General features: G+C 37.6%; 1 protein-coding gene across 1 annotated transcript in view; it reads right to left on the bottom strand.

Annotated features, from left to right (window-relative positions):
• Positions 1-1,415: 1,415 nt before the first annotated feature.
• The window catches only part of CNTN2 (contactin 2), a 57,026-nt gene continuing 43,318 nt past the window's right edge, over positions 1,416-15,123 (bottom strand). Inside the window, exons 11-23 of the mRNA XM_070748892.1 lie at positions 14,948-15,098; positions 13,906-14,033; positions 13,055-13,230; positions 12,752-12,872; positions 10,655-10,813; positions 10,396-10,545; positions 8,317-8,387; positions 5,958-6,192; positions 5,459-5,574; positions 4,977-5,163; positions 3,098-3,210; positions 2,549-2,717; positions 1,416-1,525 (exon numbers count right to left, since the gene is read on the bottom strand). Coding sequence (XP_070604993.1) covers positions 1,416-1,525; positions 2,549-2,717; positions 3,098-3,210; positions 4,977-5,163; positions 5,459-5,574; positions 5,958-6,192; positions 8,317-8,387; positions 10,396-10,545; positions 10,655-10,813; positions 12,752-12,872; positions 13,055-13,230; positions 13,906-14,033; positions 14,948-15,098 — 1,886 coding nt within the window. The remainder of the gene's footprint in view (positions 1,526-2,548; positions 2,718-3,097; positions 3,211-4,976; positions 5,164-5,458; positions 5,575-5,957; positions 6,193-8,316; positions 8,388-10,395; positions 10,546-10,654; positions 10,814-12,751; positions 12,873-13,054; positions 13,231-13,905; positions 14,034-14,947; positions 15,099-15,123) is intronic.

The following is a 15,123-nucleotide window of genomic DNA, read 5'->3' as shown; positions in this document are numbered from 1 at the left end:
GTTTATGTCATTCTATCAATTTATTCCTATTACTTAACATGTAATTACAAAACATTATGAACTGTCATAAATTGATTTCAATAACGTACATTCAGCTTTAAAAAACATTCATGAGTAAAGGACATCCCTGCCTTGCCAAATGGTTTGCTCCATCAAGGTTTTGCTGTAGTTGGAAAATTTCCATCCAGGGGAAGAAAAAAACCCAGCAGCCTAATTCTGCTGAGTTCAGGAAAGCAGAATGATGTTTTACAAATGTGAAACAGTATTTCAAGACTGATATTGGAAATCTCCCCTTCCTTATTGTTTATAACAAAAAACAACTAAGCAGATAAATACATTGCTGGCAAAATTAAATTTCTGAAGAACAATCTGAAAAATTAATACTGTCGTTTGGTGAAATTAAACTCAAGTTAAAATGTTAATTATTGTTTTTGACTATCATGTCAACTCAACTTTTTTTTTTCACCTTCATATTGGGTTGAGGAACTTTGGATAAATAATACCGTGTATCTCCCGAGAAGGGGGAGTAAGATTTCTCCAGTAACTTTCTTGTTCAAATGTCTTTATGACTCATTTCCAAAGCTTTCCTTCCTGCCATAAAACTCCTCCACTACTGAGGAACTATAGGAATATGCAATAACAAATGAACCGTTTTTTAGTTTGAATGCATAAATAATGTACCTCTTCAAGAAGCACAGATGAATGATCATAGGAAATGCAAAGTAAAAGTCAAAGTACAAGGCAAATTATTATTACTTTTTGGTTTCACCAGCGAGCCATCAATATCCCACTTTCAACAAATTAGATTTAACATTGTTTTGTTCGTCAAAAGTCTATGCAGTGTGAGATATTTGACAGTTTCTATTGGCTTGTCTCCTCCAGCCATATGCCTTGAAAAAAAATTATTGGAACAATATTGCCCTTCAATAAGTTCCATTTTAACATTAAGTACCGGAGTCCTTGGCACGATACTGGCTGCTGTTGGGAATGATACAGAACATGCTCATCACTTGAGACATCTTCTCTTGGAAGATACACATTTATTCTTGTTTGTCTTTTGTTTCTTGTACTTTAAAAAAAAGTTTTAAGTGTCATTTCTTTTGCACATGGCTTTGTAAGGCAGAAAAATCTACTGAATACAGTAATATGAAAGACACATCCAGTTTCCAGAAATCGCCTCTTGTTTTGTCAGTTTTAAAAAAACTTGATTGATCAAAGACTCATGTCTTGTATGAAATGTTATACATTCTTTAAAAAAGAAAGAAAAAAGTATATTTTCTTCTCAGGTTCTTTCCCACTAAGTACTGTCTATAATTAGATAGTTGTGGTAGAAATATGTAGTCCAAATGGTGAACTGTGGATTTGCTAGATTACGAAAAATGTTATCTAATAGCTTTCCATTTTAGTGGTTAATATCAGAGCTCTGAGGAGCCAATCAGGGCAAGCATTATTAATGCATGAGTTAGGGCAACCATTGTATGAAGCACCGGGTGACCTGAAGAACTGTCCACCATCATACTTGTGCCTGCAAAAAAAAAAAAAAGGTAGCAATAGCAATAGCATTAGCAATAGCATTTAGAGTTATATACCACTTCACAGTGCTTTACATCCCTCTCTAAGTGGTTTACAGAGTAAGCTTAATGCCCCCAACAATCTGGGTCCTCATTTTACCGACCTTGGAAGGTTGGAAGGTTGAGTCAACCTTGAGCCTACTGAGATTCGATCTGCCAAACTGATGGCAGCTGTTGATCAGCAGAAGTAACATGCAGTACTGCACTCTCACCACTGCACCACTGAGTTGTGTAGATTTATTTTATATTTTTAAAATCAACAACTCTTTTTCCTAACAAACAGGAGATTTATCAGATGTGTTATTGAATTCATATGCTACATTTTCTGGTAGATGTATTAAATTCATAAACCAGTTATATTTATCTCAAATATTAGCTGAAAACTGTAACCTCCTAATACTTCTTCACCTTAAATTTTAATCTAGAGAGAGAGAGAAAAATCAACCCTACCATTATTTAGTTCCAAGGAATAAGACATTCTAAGTTCTTGATACACATAACCCAGGTATTCATGCAACAGCTTCTCTATCTAATTTCCCTGAATGTATAATAACTTCAATACATTTTCTACCAACCATGATACATTTAAGATGCAGTCATGTACAATAAGTTGGATGATGTCCAGAAATGAAAGTGTGGAAAGTATGGTATTATATATTCTTTAATACAGAAGGGGGAGAAAACTGGGATTGGTTACTCCTGAAATGTTATTTTTTCTGAATCATTTATTCTTAGGTTTCCTAGTATTACACCACATAGAAAATAAAGGAGAATGCTGTAGAATCAAGATGGGGAAAACGAATGTGCTTGCTCTGGAAGACAACAATTTGAGTTTTTAGAAATCTGGTGAAATGCTGGCTCTACTGGAAAAACAAAATAATGCAAGAGTTCAAGATTCCTGCCCCCTAAAGCAGTAGGCAAATGTTCAAAATAAATGAATAAAATACAAAATTGTATTCAGGAAAGGGCAGACACACCACTATTTCTCAGAATGTGTACATTTGCTGGATCACCATCTCCGCCTGGGCCTGTTGTCCTAATTTGCACCGACGCAGAAGTTGAATCTTCTCGGATTGGGACCTCAATCCAATTATTGTTGGCTATGTATAGAACAGGAGCTGGGTGTGTATCAGGACGATACAGCATCTGTAGATGAAAGCACTTTGAGTTTACTGTTGGTCTCTCCTATGTCTTCAGTTTTTTCCTCTTCCTCACTTAGAAATCAGTATCCAGAAAATTTGCACATATTCTTCAATGAAATATGCCCATCTTCATACTATGCAAATTTAAGATCACTTACAATATATAATCTTAGGTCTATAGACAGTAGCCTGCAGGTTGAAGACACATTCTAAGGAATGCCAACAACCACAGAACCAAGAATTTGGTTGCAGGACCTGATTTTCAAGGATTAATACAGCAACCCCACCATTCCATGATATATTTGTAATGCTACCGCATGCTGCACTGATTTTTAAAAATTAAGAATCATTCACTCATGGAGAAAATTCTACAGATTATAATACCTTGTAGCCAGTGACAACAGATTCATCTGCTTTGGCAATCACAGGATCCCACTTAATGATGACGCCAGAGCTGGAAAATGTCCAGCTAATGTTGCCAGGCAGCATCTTTGGTGCTAGAAAATGTAAAAAATAGATATTTAAAGAGAGTGAACAGAAGGCAAGCTGTAGCCTAAGTACCACAGCTGACCACACCACTATAAAACCTTTTACTGTTTTATTTTAGTGACCCATAGATGTACCAAGTTTCTTTACCTGGTTCATTTGGAAAATGGAATAATAATAATAATAATAATAATAATAATAATAATAATAATTTATTGGATTTGTATGCCGCCCCTCTCCGTAGAATTTAAACAACTCCATTGTATTTTATTGATCTTTATTCCTAAATACTTCCAAAAAATGGGATCCCCCCCCCCAGAAAAGCTGAGTATAAATTGTGATTTTTTTCCCCCCGCACGGAAAACAGCCACAGCCATACCAAAATCTCCACCTGTCCTTTTCCTTTGGAAATGTCAAAAAGACTAAATCCCACATATTTACTGAGACTTTTGTAAACTGCAAAAACATGGTGGGCAAACTGCAATGGGCTTGGGCTGCCATACATTCTATTTTACCCATTTTTTTTTCCTCAGAAGGCAAAAATGCCATATTTCCTATAGAGTTGATAACAACAATGGCTGTATAATGTGTGATTTTGACATTTTCCCCTGGCAGGCATTACTCTCTCTTTGAACAGATTCATTGTCCTGTTGACATCCTTTCCTGAGGACGTTCTTGCCATATGTGTTCCTGGTTCCAAATTCTCCCTTGTTGTACATTCAATGGAAGGATCCTGATACTGTTTGCATCGGAGCGGATTCCCATTACCGCCACTAGTGGTGCCCTGCATGTATAGCCTCAGGTCTTTTGCACGCGCACATGTGCATCCCAGTGAGTTTTTGCTTCTATGCGAGCGCAAATCTTGTGAGGGGGTGAGCGCACGTGTGAGATTTTGGCTTCTTTTTTTTTTTGCATACGCAGAAGCAAAAAATCACTAAAATCTTGTGTGTGCGCGCATCTCCTCTCAAGATTTTGCTTTCTGCTTCTGACAGAGCCGGGGTGACGCAGCAGGTAGAGTGCTGTACTGCAGGCCACTGAAGCTGACTGTAGATCTGCAGGTCAGCAGTTCAAATCTCACCACCGGCTCAAGGTTGTCTCAGTCTTCCATCCTTCCAAGGTGGGTAAAATAAGGACCCGGATTGTGGGGGCCATATGCTGGCTCTGTTAAAAAGTGCTGTTGCTAACATGTTGTAAGCCACCCTGAGTCTAAGGAGAAGGGCGGCATAAAAATCGAATTAAATAAATAAATAAATGAATGAATGAATGAATGAATGAATGAGTAAATAAGTAAATAAGTAAATAAGTAAATAAGTAAATAAGTAAATAAGTAAATAAGTAAATAAGTAAATAAGTAAATAAGTAAGTAAGTAAGTAAATAAGTAAATAAGTAAATAAGTAAATAAGTAAATAAGTAAATAAGTAAACAAACAAACAAACAAATAAATAAATAGATAGATAAATAAATAAATAAATAAAATCCTGCTGGGATGTATGCACACACACGCAAGACACCCAAAGCTCCACACGCAGCTCAACTTTTACTATCGGTGTGCTATCCTTTACCGTTCCAGTAGGAACCCATTACTGGTTTGCATGTTCTAAAAAAGCATTCAAAAATAGCTCCACCAACATCAGAGAACAGAGAAATAATATATATTAAAAACAGACCTCCACCGCAAAATGACAGGTCTGCAAAATAATACTCATGAACATTACACGCAGCCAAAGAACATGAAAAGCAGGGGAGTAATTGCTAGTTAATCAAATGTTCACTTACGTGGCTTTTTAGTCCAGAAATTTGTGGGGGAGCTTGCCGGCCCAGTTCCTGCCCCATTGTATGCTCTGACTGACACATGGTAATTTGTGTTGGGATGGAGGTCAGTCACATGTGCCAAGTTGACAAGGCCTGCTGTTCTTACTCTGTCAGCAGCTTCTTCTTTGTCACCATGTTTCCAGTATCGGATCTGAAGACAGTAATATACATTTCCGTACAGAGGAAGGTTCAGTTGATCCTAAGTAATAATTCTTAAGCATTGAATAATTTCCATTGATTTAGGATTATATGAATATAACTGAATAGCCCATGTTACCATTCCATAAGAACAGACTATGTCATTTTATAAGGCAATTCATATTTGCTGATTCATTGAAGTTGTCTTATCAGGAGTGGAGACTTCAAAGCAAATGATCTGTTTCTTATTCTTATAGGTAATATTTTACAAGGCTCTGCCTTGTTCTAGTTTCAGGCCCATCTCTTACCTCATAACCCAAGAGGACTCCATTCATATCATGATGTTCCACAGAATTCCAGGAAACATCCATTTCTGTGGCCATTACTGCCTTGACTGTAACATTAGAGGGAGCCACTCTTGGTTCTGTCAAATAAAACAATTCCGTAGGAAAAATTCATTTATATGCATGGCAAATCTAATCCAGCTTTAAAGATCAAGATCAGAAGCCAGACTCTTGACCAAAATATAAAAGATCAAGCAGTAGACATCTCATCAAAAATTCTACTGATTAATTTCATTAATGTGCTTTTAGGAGAAACAGAAGAAAATGAAACTGATTTTAAGCTAGAATCTTTAGAAGAAACTATAGCTGGCTATATAATTACTTAGAATTTCACTTTTATAACTATTTGAGAAAATTCATATACTTTCCCAGACTCTTTAGCTCATTGTATCTCATAGCAAACTATCTGGAAATCAAGAACTTTTGCTACAGAACTTTTAAAATATTTTAAACCCCAGCTTACCTTCTTCTGCAGAATGCACAATAGATACTAGGCTCTCTGGCCCTTCTCCCTTGCGGTTGAAGGCCTTGATCTTCACTTCAAATGGTGTATAGGGAGCAATGCTCTCATTGCGGTAAACATAATGTAGGGATTCTGCATGAGACACATTTGCAATCTTCCAAGACTGGGTACCTTCTATCCGGAAATAAAGCCTATATCCCAAGTCATCTCCATTTTGGTATTCTCGTTGCATTGGCTGAGATGAAAGGTGTGACATGAACAAAGGAGGGGATAAGTTGGCAAGAAACAATCAGTGAAATTCTGAAAAATACTTATGCACTTAAGATTTTATAATGCCACTATAAGTTAATGTATGCAATACTACTACTACTACAAAATATCCAAATGAACAAAACAAAGAAGCAAGCCATAGCAGGTAAAAATCTGTACCCAGGAACAGTATGTGAAATTATGTTTCATGTAAAATACAGTACATATGTATCCCTCTACTCATTGTTGGAATTCTCAATATATATCTCTCAATCTAAATCAGTGCTGCTCAAATAGTGGGGCAGGCTCCCCGTGGTGGGGATGGAGCAATGCCGGGGCGGGGTGGTGACTCTGGCGAATATGCTTTTTTTGCCACAGGGAGTAGGATGTGCGTCCCAGCTGACGCTTGTACCAGTACCTCCATCATGTTCCTCGACATTATGTCCAGGCCAGCCTGTTCTAAAAGAAAATGTCTTGCGAGCTCAATCAAACTTCTCGAACTGTCGAGATGTTTTCTTTTAGAACGGGCTGCCATGGATACAACACCGAGGAAGTTGAGGGAGGTACCGATACAAGTGTCAGGTAGGATGTGAATCTCACAGTGGGGCGCAATTTGAGAATGGTAGATCAGGCAGGATGGGCCACAAGACACACATCAGTGGAGACTTGATGGCGTACAAAATATTTCCTAGGGGGGCATAACAGAAAATAATATAGATACTGATATACAGTGTTCCCTCGATTTTCACGGGTTCGAACTTTGCGGAAAGTCCATACCACGGTTTTTCAAAAATATTAATTAAAAAATACTTTGCGGGTTTTTTCCCTATACCACGGTTTTTCCCACCCAATGACGTCATATGTCATCACCAAACTTTCATCTGCCTTTAATAAATATTTTTTTAATAAACTTTAATAAATAAACATGGTGAGTAATAATCTGAATGGTTGCTAAGGGAATGGAAAATTGCAATTTAGGGGTTTAAAGGGTTAAGGGAAGGCTTGTGATACTGTTCATAGCCAAAAATAGTGTATTTACTTCCGCATCTCTACTTCGCGGAAATTCAACTTTCACGGGCGGTCTTGGAACGCATCCCCCGCGAAAAGCAAGGGAATACTGTAGATAGACTCCTCTATACTATTTTCTGAGATAATCTACTCCACTGCTGAATGACTTTCTGTACTGTATGTTTTTTAAAAAAATATTCAACTATTCTACTTTCTTGTAATTTAAATCCTTTATTTTTCTTGTCCAGCTTTGAAAACTTTTGCTTTGCCCTGTCATGACACTTTTCAGATTCTTGAAGACTGCTACCATGTGTCTCACCCTTTTCCTTCTTAAGTATACTCAATACTTCAAATCATGCCTAAAATAACTGTGGGCATTCTTCCAGGCCCTTAATAAATGTGGTTTTTGTCTTCTTGACATGTTTATCTTTGTTTTCTCCAAGATTTGATACTCAAAACTGGTCCCCATATTTTTAGTATGGTCTCACCAATGTCAATCAGGGAGGAATTATTATATTTATTTATATTTCGTGTTTCTAGACTTCCCACCTCCCATAAGAACTATTCTCTAGGTACAGTATTGACATTGACATTATATTGCAGTCCTTCACATTGTTGTCTCCCACTCAATTTGGAATCCACCACGACAATCTTAGTATATTCTCCTATACAGTATGATCTGCCACATCCTACATTTTAATGCAATTTAATGCATCCGTGTATTTTAATCCAATTTCTACAAAATTTTACAGGTAGGTGAAAGCCTATTGTGCACAGTAGCTTTAATAGACTATTCAATAACCATTAAATAATGTTTTCATTTTTATAAAGTTATTCATGCAAAGTTTACAAAGAAAAGATTGACACACAAAAAATGATTTCTCCATGACTACACAAGAAAATACAGGAAATATAATACCAGGCAATTTTTTTTAAACTGCTTGATTATTTCACTACAAGATAGGAGTCAAATTTAATTGAAGCAATACCAACTTTCATGTGTTTTGAATCGCTGCTTTACTTCCATGTTCTTAAATGTTTCTATTAAACAGAAATTGTACTATATTAATTATGAAAATGTACGCTCGTGTGGCCAACTTACTGTCCAATTGATAATGAGTTCCCCTGGCGCTCCTCCTCCTCCGCTGAGTCCTGATGGTGCAACAGTAGGGGCTATTGTGTTCCCAGTAAAGAAGACAGCGTACAAGTAAAATTGGGCGGGAAAGCCAAATAACAGTCAAAATACCTCATAATTGAATAAAAATATAACAATATATACAACTGATCTACACTGAATCAGATCACTTGTTCGGTATCATGCTGTATGTTGTAGCTCAATACTGTAATTACTGATTGGTAATTGATAGTCATGATTTTAGAGAGGGTCTCAATTGTTCAGATCTGTGGTTGGAACATTCTATATTCAAAATACCAGTTCTATCACTGAACTATTTCCTCTTCCTTTCACTGTACCAAGTGAAAGATAAAATACCATAAATGAGATTTGGATTGACTGGTTATTTATTTATTTATTTATTCATTCGTTCATTTGTTTGTTTGTTTTACTTTTATGCCGCCCCTCTCCGAGGACTCGGTGCGGCTCGCAACATATAATAAAACAAAGCATAACATCCTGACTTTATTATTTATTTATTTATTTATTTATTAATCAGATTTGTATGCCGCCCCTCTCCGCAGACTCAGGGCGGCTCACAGCAATAATAATACAATGTAAACAAATCTAATATTTAAGTTAATTTAAAAAAACACACACCCCCCCCCAATTTCGAAACCAATCATACATACTAGCATACCATGCATAAATTTTATAAGCCTAGGGGGAAGGAAAATGTCAATTACCCCATGCCTGATGACAGAGGTGGGTTTTAAGGAGCTTACGAAAGGCTAGGAGGGTGGGGGCAACTCTGATATCTGGGGGGAGTTGGTTCCAGAGGGTCGGGGCCGCCACAGAGAAGGCTATTCCCCTGGGTCCCGCCAAACGACATTGTTTAGTTGACGGGACCCGGAGAAGGCCAACTCTGTGGGACCTAACTGGTCGCTGGGATTCGTGCGGCAAATATGACAGACTTTCCATGGTTGACCTCTCCAGATTCCTTAGAGGTCAGTAAAGGGCAAGCATAATTGTACTAGTGTGCCTTCCGTCTCCTGTCCAATTGTCTCTCCTGTATTTTATATATCTTTTCTCCCATTCATATATCCTTTCCTCTACTCTTCATTGATGTATTCTATTCTCATATCTCTTCTTCTATCCCTTCCCTGATATTTACTACTACATGTTTTTATTCTCTTTAACTTTCAATTTGTATTGGACAAAATAAATAAATAAATAAAATCCTAAATCCAAATAATTAAATATGAATCTAAAACATCTAAAATCCCCCCAAAACCATAAAAAACAATCATTCCCATTTAATCAACTTTCTCTCACACTTTCATTGGCCAGGCGGCAAGAATCTAATGGCTCCAGGCCCAGTGGCATAAATGAGTCTTAAGACTCTTGTGGAAGGCAAGGATGGTGGGGGCAGTATGAATCTCCGGGGGGAGCTGATTCCAGAGGGTGGGGGGCTGGGGGCCCCCACAGAGAAAGCTCCTCCCCTAGGCCCCGCCAATTGACATTGTCTAGTTGACGGGACCTGGAGAAGGCCAACTCTGTGGGACCTGCTTAACGTGATTTTTATTTTTGAGTACTTAAAGAAGAGATTTTCAAACTATAGATTGGTAACTCCTGGGTTCATGAGCACGTTTCCTCTTTTTCATGACACCCAAAGCATGGCATTTATGTTTAGACTCAACGTTGCCAAGCTGAATCTGAATGCAATAATTAGTTAACGAATGAGTTCACACAAAGTGTAATTCATAATTTTAGATGGCTTTGGAGTCACGATTTGTGAACCATTCCTTTAAAGATCTAGGCAAGGAAGCCAAAATACCATGCAGTAAAAAGATTTTAACTAATATGCATTTTTCAAAAAGAGAACTTTAGTCCCCAGAAAGTATGAAAACCATACAAATTATGATTTTAAAACTTAACACAAACTGGTTGCCGAATCCTATGGAAGAAGAAGATGATGCATATTGGCCGTTATCTCACTACAACAATGCTAATAACATTATGCAACTGATCCCACATTTCATTATTTTATGTTTTATATATACGCACCAGCTTCTTTGGTTCGAATTTTAGTAGATGGTACACTGGGCTCTCCACTACCAAGTATGTTACTAGCCTGGACACGGAATTCATAATCCATCCATGGTATAAGGTTGATAACTTGGGCTGTTTCTGCATTGCCTTCGATATTTGTGGGATCTATAACCCAAAAGCACAAAAACAGAATAAATAGAACAACCAGCAGTAAAAGGGAGAAAATGTCAATTCTGTATTGAAATCTACTTAGTGCTGTCATCAACAAACTTACTAGTGCGCATTTGCTTCCATTGTGGAAAGAGTGGTGTGCGGCCCTGGACGACATATTTAGCTATGGGGCTGTGGTTAGCAAAACCTTGACTCCAACTTAGCTGTATTGTGGTATCCTTGATATCCCTCACCACCAATCCCCCAGGAGGGCCTGGAGGACCTACAAAAAAGAAACAACAGAATTGCATCTAAAAAATCTGGCTCAAGAAAGATCAACAGGCTTCCTGGAGGAAGGAGCAAATAGGAAGATCACTATTGCATTATCTTTCCCTGTCATAATGGCAGTCCTAGGCTGAGTTCAAATGATAACATTCAAATCATCCATTAACATACAGTTTTGAAAGCTGCTGCAACAACAACAACAACAACAACAACAACAACAACAACAGAGAACACAATACATGTTGCACTTTGACTTTGATAAGTGCAGATTGTATAGGGGGGGAAAAAAACCACATATGGAAAGTAGCAACTGTATCTGAGAAATATGACAGATAGTGCATCCCTTAGACCAGTGTTTCCCAAACTTGGCAACTTGAAGATATCTGGACTTCAACTCCCAGAATTCCCCAGCCAGCAAATGCTGGCTGGGGAATTCTGGGAGTTCAAGTCCAAATATCTTCAAGTTGCCAAGGTTGGAAAGAACTGCCTTAGCCCAGTGATGGCGAACCTATGGCACGGGTACCAAAGATGGCACGTGGAGCCATATCTGCTGGCACATGAGCTGTTGCCCTAGCTCAGCTCCAACGTGCATGTGTGTGCCGGCCAGCTGATTTTTGGCTCATATTGAGACTCTGGGAGGGCATTTTTGGCTTCCATAGAGCCTCCTGGGGGATGGGGAGGGTGTTTTTGCCTTCCCCTGGCGCCAGGGAAACATTTGGAGCCTGGGGAGGGCAAACCACGAGCCTACTGGGCTCACCAGAAGTTGGGAAGCAGGCCGTTTCTGGCCTCCAGAGGGCCTCGAGGGAGGGAGGTGTTTTTGCCCACCCCATGTGGGCACTCATGCATGTGCAATAGTGTGTGCACACACACTCTTTCGGCACACAAGGAAAAAAAGGTTCACCATCATTGCCTCAGACTAAACAAATACAAACCAACCATCAACCGTACCCACCAAAAATTGGAATAAATCTTAAAACCAGAATATGTAACAATGTAAACTGCAGCAATAAAAATAATGATAAAAACAAGCTTTTATAAAAGAGAACCTAAACATCAAAATATGGAAACTTAGCAACAAAGAAGCATGAAACTGAACTGGAATGGGGAACATGCCAGCCACCTTTGATTTGCTACACTATGTTAAAAAAAGAGGTCTAAGCTATAGTACAGAACAAAAAAATGTGTGTATTGCCAGTTATAAGCATTGACAATATGATTTTAGTAGGAAAAAAGCAAAGGACACAGGTTGTCACAATCCATCACAATTGATAAAGGACAGTCATTACAAACAGTACAGAATATCCAAAGAGAAAAATAAATGCTCAGTAATAACAAAACAATCTTATTAACTTAAACTCTATCAAAGTACACCAGTTCCACATACATTTTATTTACCAGCTCTTCACAAATTTGAGGTGGATCAAAACTATTTCCAAACTTATTATTGTAAATAATATTCATAGGAATTAAAAAAAAAAAACATTCACATTGTAAGAAAGAATCTTCACATGCCTCTTATTTTACTTTTGAATGCAATATCCATTTAAATGACAATATTTATTTCAAGAGCTATGCTGGTGTCCTCGTAAGACTAAAGCCTTTAATACTAAAGCATAGAATAGAATAGAATAGAATGGAATAGAATAGAATAGAATAGAATTTTATTGGCCAAGTGTGATTGGACACACAAGGAATTTGTCTTGGTGCATATGTTCTCAGCGTACATAAAAGAAAAAGATACATTTGTCAAGAATCATGTAATTTATATTATGTTAGGTGAATTAGTATACATGTAACAAAATATACTTCTATCTCTTGTATTGATGCATGCAGAAATAAGAGCCATTTTTAAATAACAGAAGTCAGCTGCAGACAAGCAGAAGCAATTAAAAATGGAAACTGTTATCTCAAGAAAAAGAAATTAAGAAAAAAATACCTCTTACAACTAGCACAGCTGATTCAGAGGCACTGTCCACCACTGTCTGGGCTGTGCAAGTATATCGGCCAGCATGTTTCAGTTGAGCGTTCAAGACTACAAGATCTCCAATATTTTCTTTCTGTCCATGGGAGAAGCAAACCATCAGTGTCAGAATCAAAAAAGAAGTTTGCAAGGCATACATTTAAAAGGATGTTTTAAAAACAGCACACTGTCTTGGAAATAGACATAACTGAAAAAAAGACTTAGGACTATCATCTTATAATCTATTTACCGGGAGGGGAAGTACCATAAAGAACTCACTCTACTAGCTCGTTTATAGTGGCCTTCAGACTTGCCGAAGTCAATTAAATTGTCATCCAGGGACCAAGTAAAAGTGAGGTCCATTGTTGGGTCATGGGAGGCATGGCATTGGAGGGTAATATTTTCACCTAAGTTGATGTCAGCACTAGATGGTGCAAGGGTGATTTTAGTAGCGTCTGCAAAAAGATAAGCAAAACAATAATTCATATAATGGAAAGTCATTTGTATGCATGGGAAGATTTAAAAAAGAAACACCCTGGGAATATGCTTGGGAGCTGAAGTTTCTGATATCACCTTCTGCTCTTAGAGGGTCTTAGAAGAGAAAAGGAATTTTAAAAATCCCTGGGAGGTCTTTGTAGGTTCCACAGGACTGTGTAGATAGTAAATTAATGACGTGTTCTTCTCTTCCAGAGAAGGATTTTTATTGACAAAACATACTACTTCCCTTTCCATTGTTGTTGCATTTGTCCCCATAGAAATAAAACATTTATCATAAAAATGGAAAGACTCACAGATACTCACTGAGAAGGAGGTTATTAAGAAAATATATGAATGCGCAGAAACGGACAATTTCATGATGGAACTAAAGGATCAAAAGGACTCGGACTACTACACTACTTGGACCAAATGATATAAATGGGGACACACACAAAAATGCAAATTAAACAGTAAAAGATGGCTGATAGAAAGAATATAAAAAAATGACTGTATATACAGTGTATAAATATAGAATGTATTTATATCTATGAATGTAAATATAAGGATTTTGACCTACGTGAAGATATTAAGATATAAATATTTAAAAAAAACCAATACAAATAAAATAAAAGAAATAAAACATTTATCCTTACCACGGACTGACAAAATTCCTGTGCTGTTTGCTTTGCCCATGAAATTCTCAGCAAAGCAGGTGTATTTCCCTTCATCAGGCTTGCTAATATTTCGAATGACCAAGGTGCCATCTGGAGTAATAATTATGCTGCAATGAAGATAGAGACCAACAGTAAACATGACTGAGTTAAGCCTGGGTTAAAGAACTGGAAACAAAGCATCAAGTTACAGATGAGTTTTGCCCTGTAGAATAAGGAACAATATTCTATATAAAATAGAACTTAGATGAAATGGATGGACTCACTGGTGGCTTGCATTTTCTCATCAGTAAGGCTGCGATACTATTGTGGTGAGGATGTCATTTTTAAGGGACAAAAAGAAGGAAAAGAAGATAACTAGATGGCAGACCAATTAAACTAAATCCTTAAAGTACCCTTTGCTCACTGGCTTACTTTACTATCCTTCTGGAAGGGTAGAGCAGTATACATTTCAGTTACAGTGTTATATTAAGTCTCAGGGGACTCAAGTCCACCCAACCATGGGGCTGACTTTGCATATTCTTTCACGCCCTGTCTTTCTTTGTCTGTGTCTGACTCTCTATGTCTTTTTCTCTCTTTCTGTCTGTCCCTCCCTCCCTCTCTCTCTCAGTCTGTGTGTGTTTGTGTCTTTCTCTGTCACAAAAAGGTATGCACTTAGTTCAAACGGTCTGGCATAGCCAATCAAAAACCAACTTTCAGTATCTGTTCTCTTCTCTTTCCTTCACCTCACCTCCTCATTCTCTATATTCTCTAATGTTCTCTATTCTATTATAATCATACATGTTGCCATCTGGATATCACTACATATTTTATCAAAGCCCCAACAGATTATATGTCTTTGAATAACCATCCTTAGCTGGAAGTAAGGCCAACAGAAGACAATTTCAAGGATGCATGGATGGGATCAAACCAAACTTGCATTTCAACCAGTCCCACATTTAGAGTAACTACTAGAGCTTGCATTAACTGGAATATTTGTAAAGCTGTTGACACGAAGCTAAAAATAGAAATGGATTTCTCCTACCTGGAACTGTTTCTCAGAAGTTCAGTGCCTTTGGTCCAAAGTATTAGAGCCTTTGGGGCAGCTCTGGGTTGACAGTGAATAATAATTTCTCCACCTCGAGCTGCTGGTATCAATTGTCTGACAGGGTTTAGTCGAAAATCTGGAGCAAAGGCTAAAGAGAAAAGGCAATTAATGAG

Source organism: Erythrolamprus reginae, chromosome 3 (assembly GCF_031021105.1).
Source record: "Erythrolamprus reginae isolate rEryReg1 chromosome 3, rEryReg1.hap1, whole genome shotgun sequence".
Lineage (NCBI taxonomy): Eukaryota > Metazoa > Chordata > Lepidosauria > Squamata > Dipsadidae > Erythrolamprus > Erythrolamprus reginae.
Note: the sequence above shows the minus strand (reverse complement) of the source record. Positions and strands in the feature narration are given on the sequence as shown.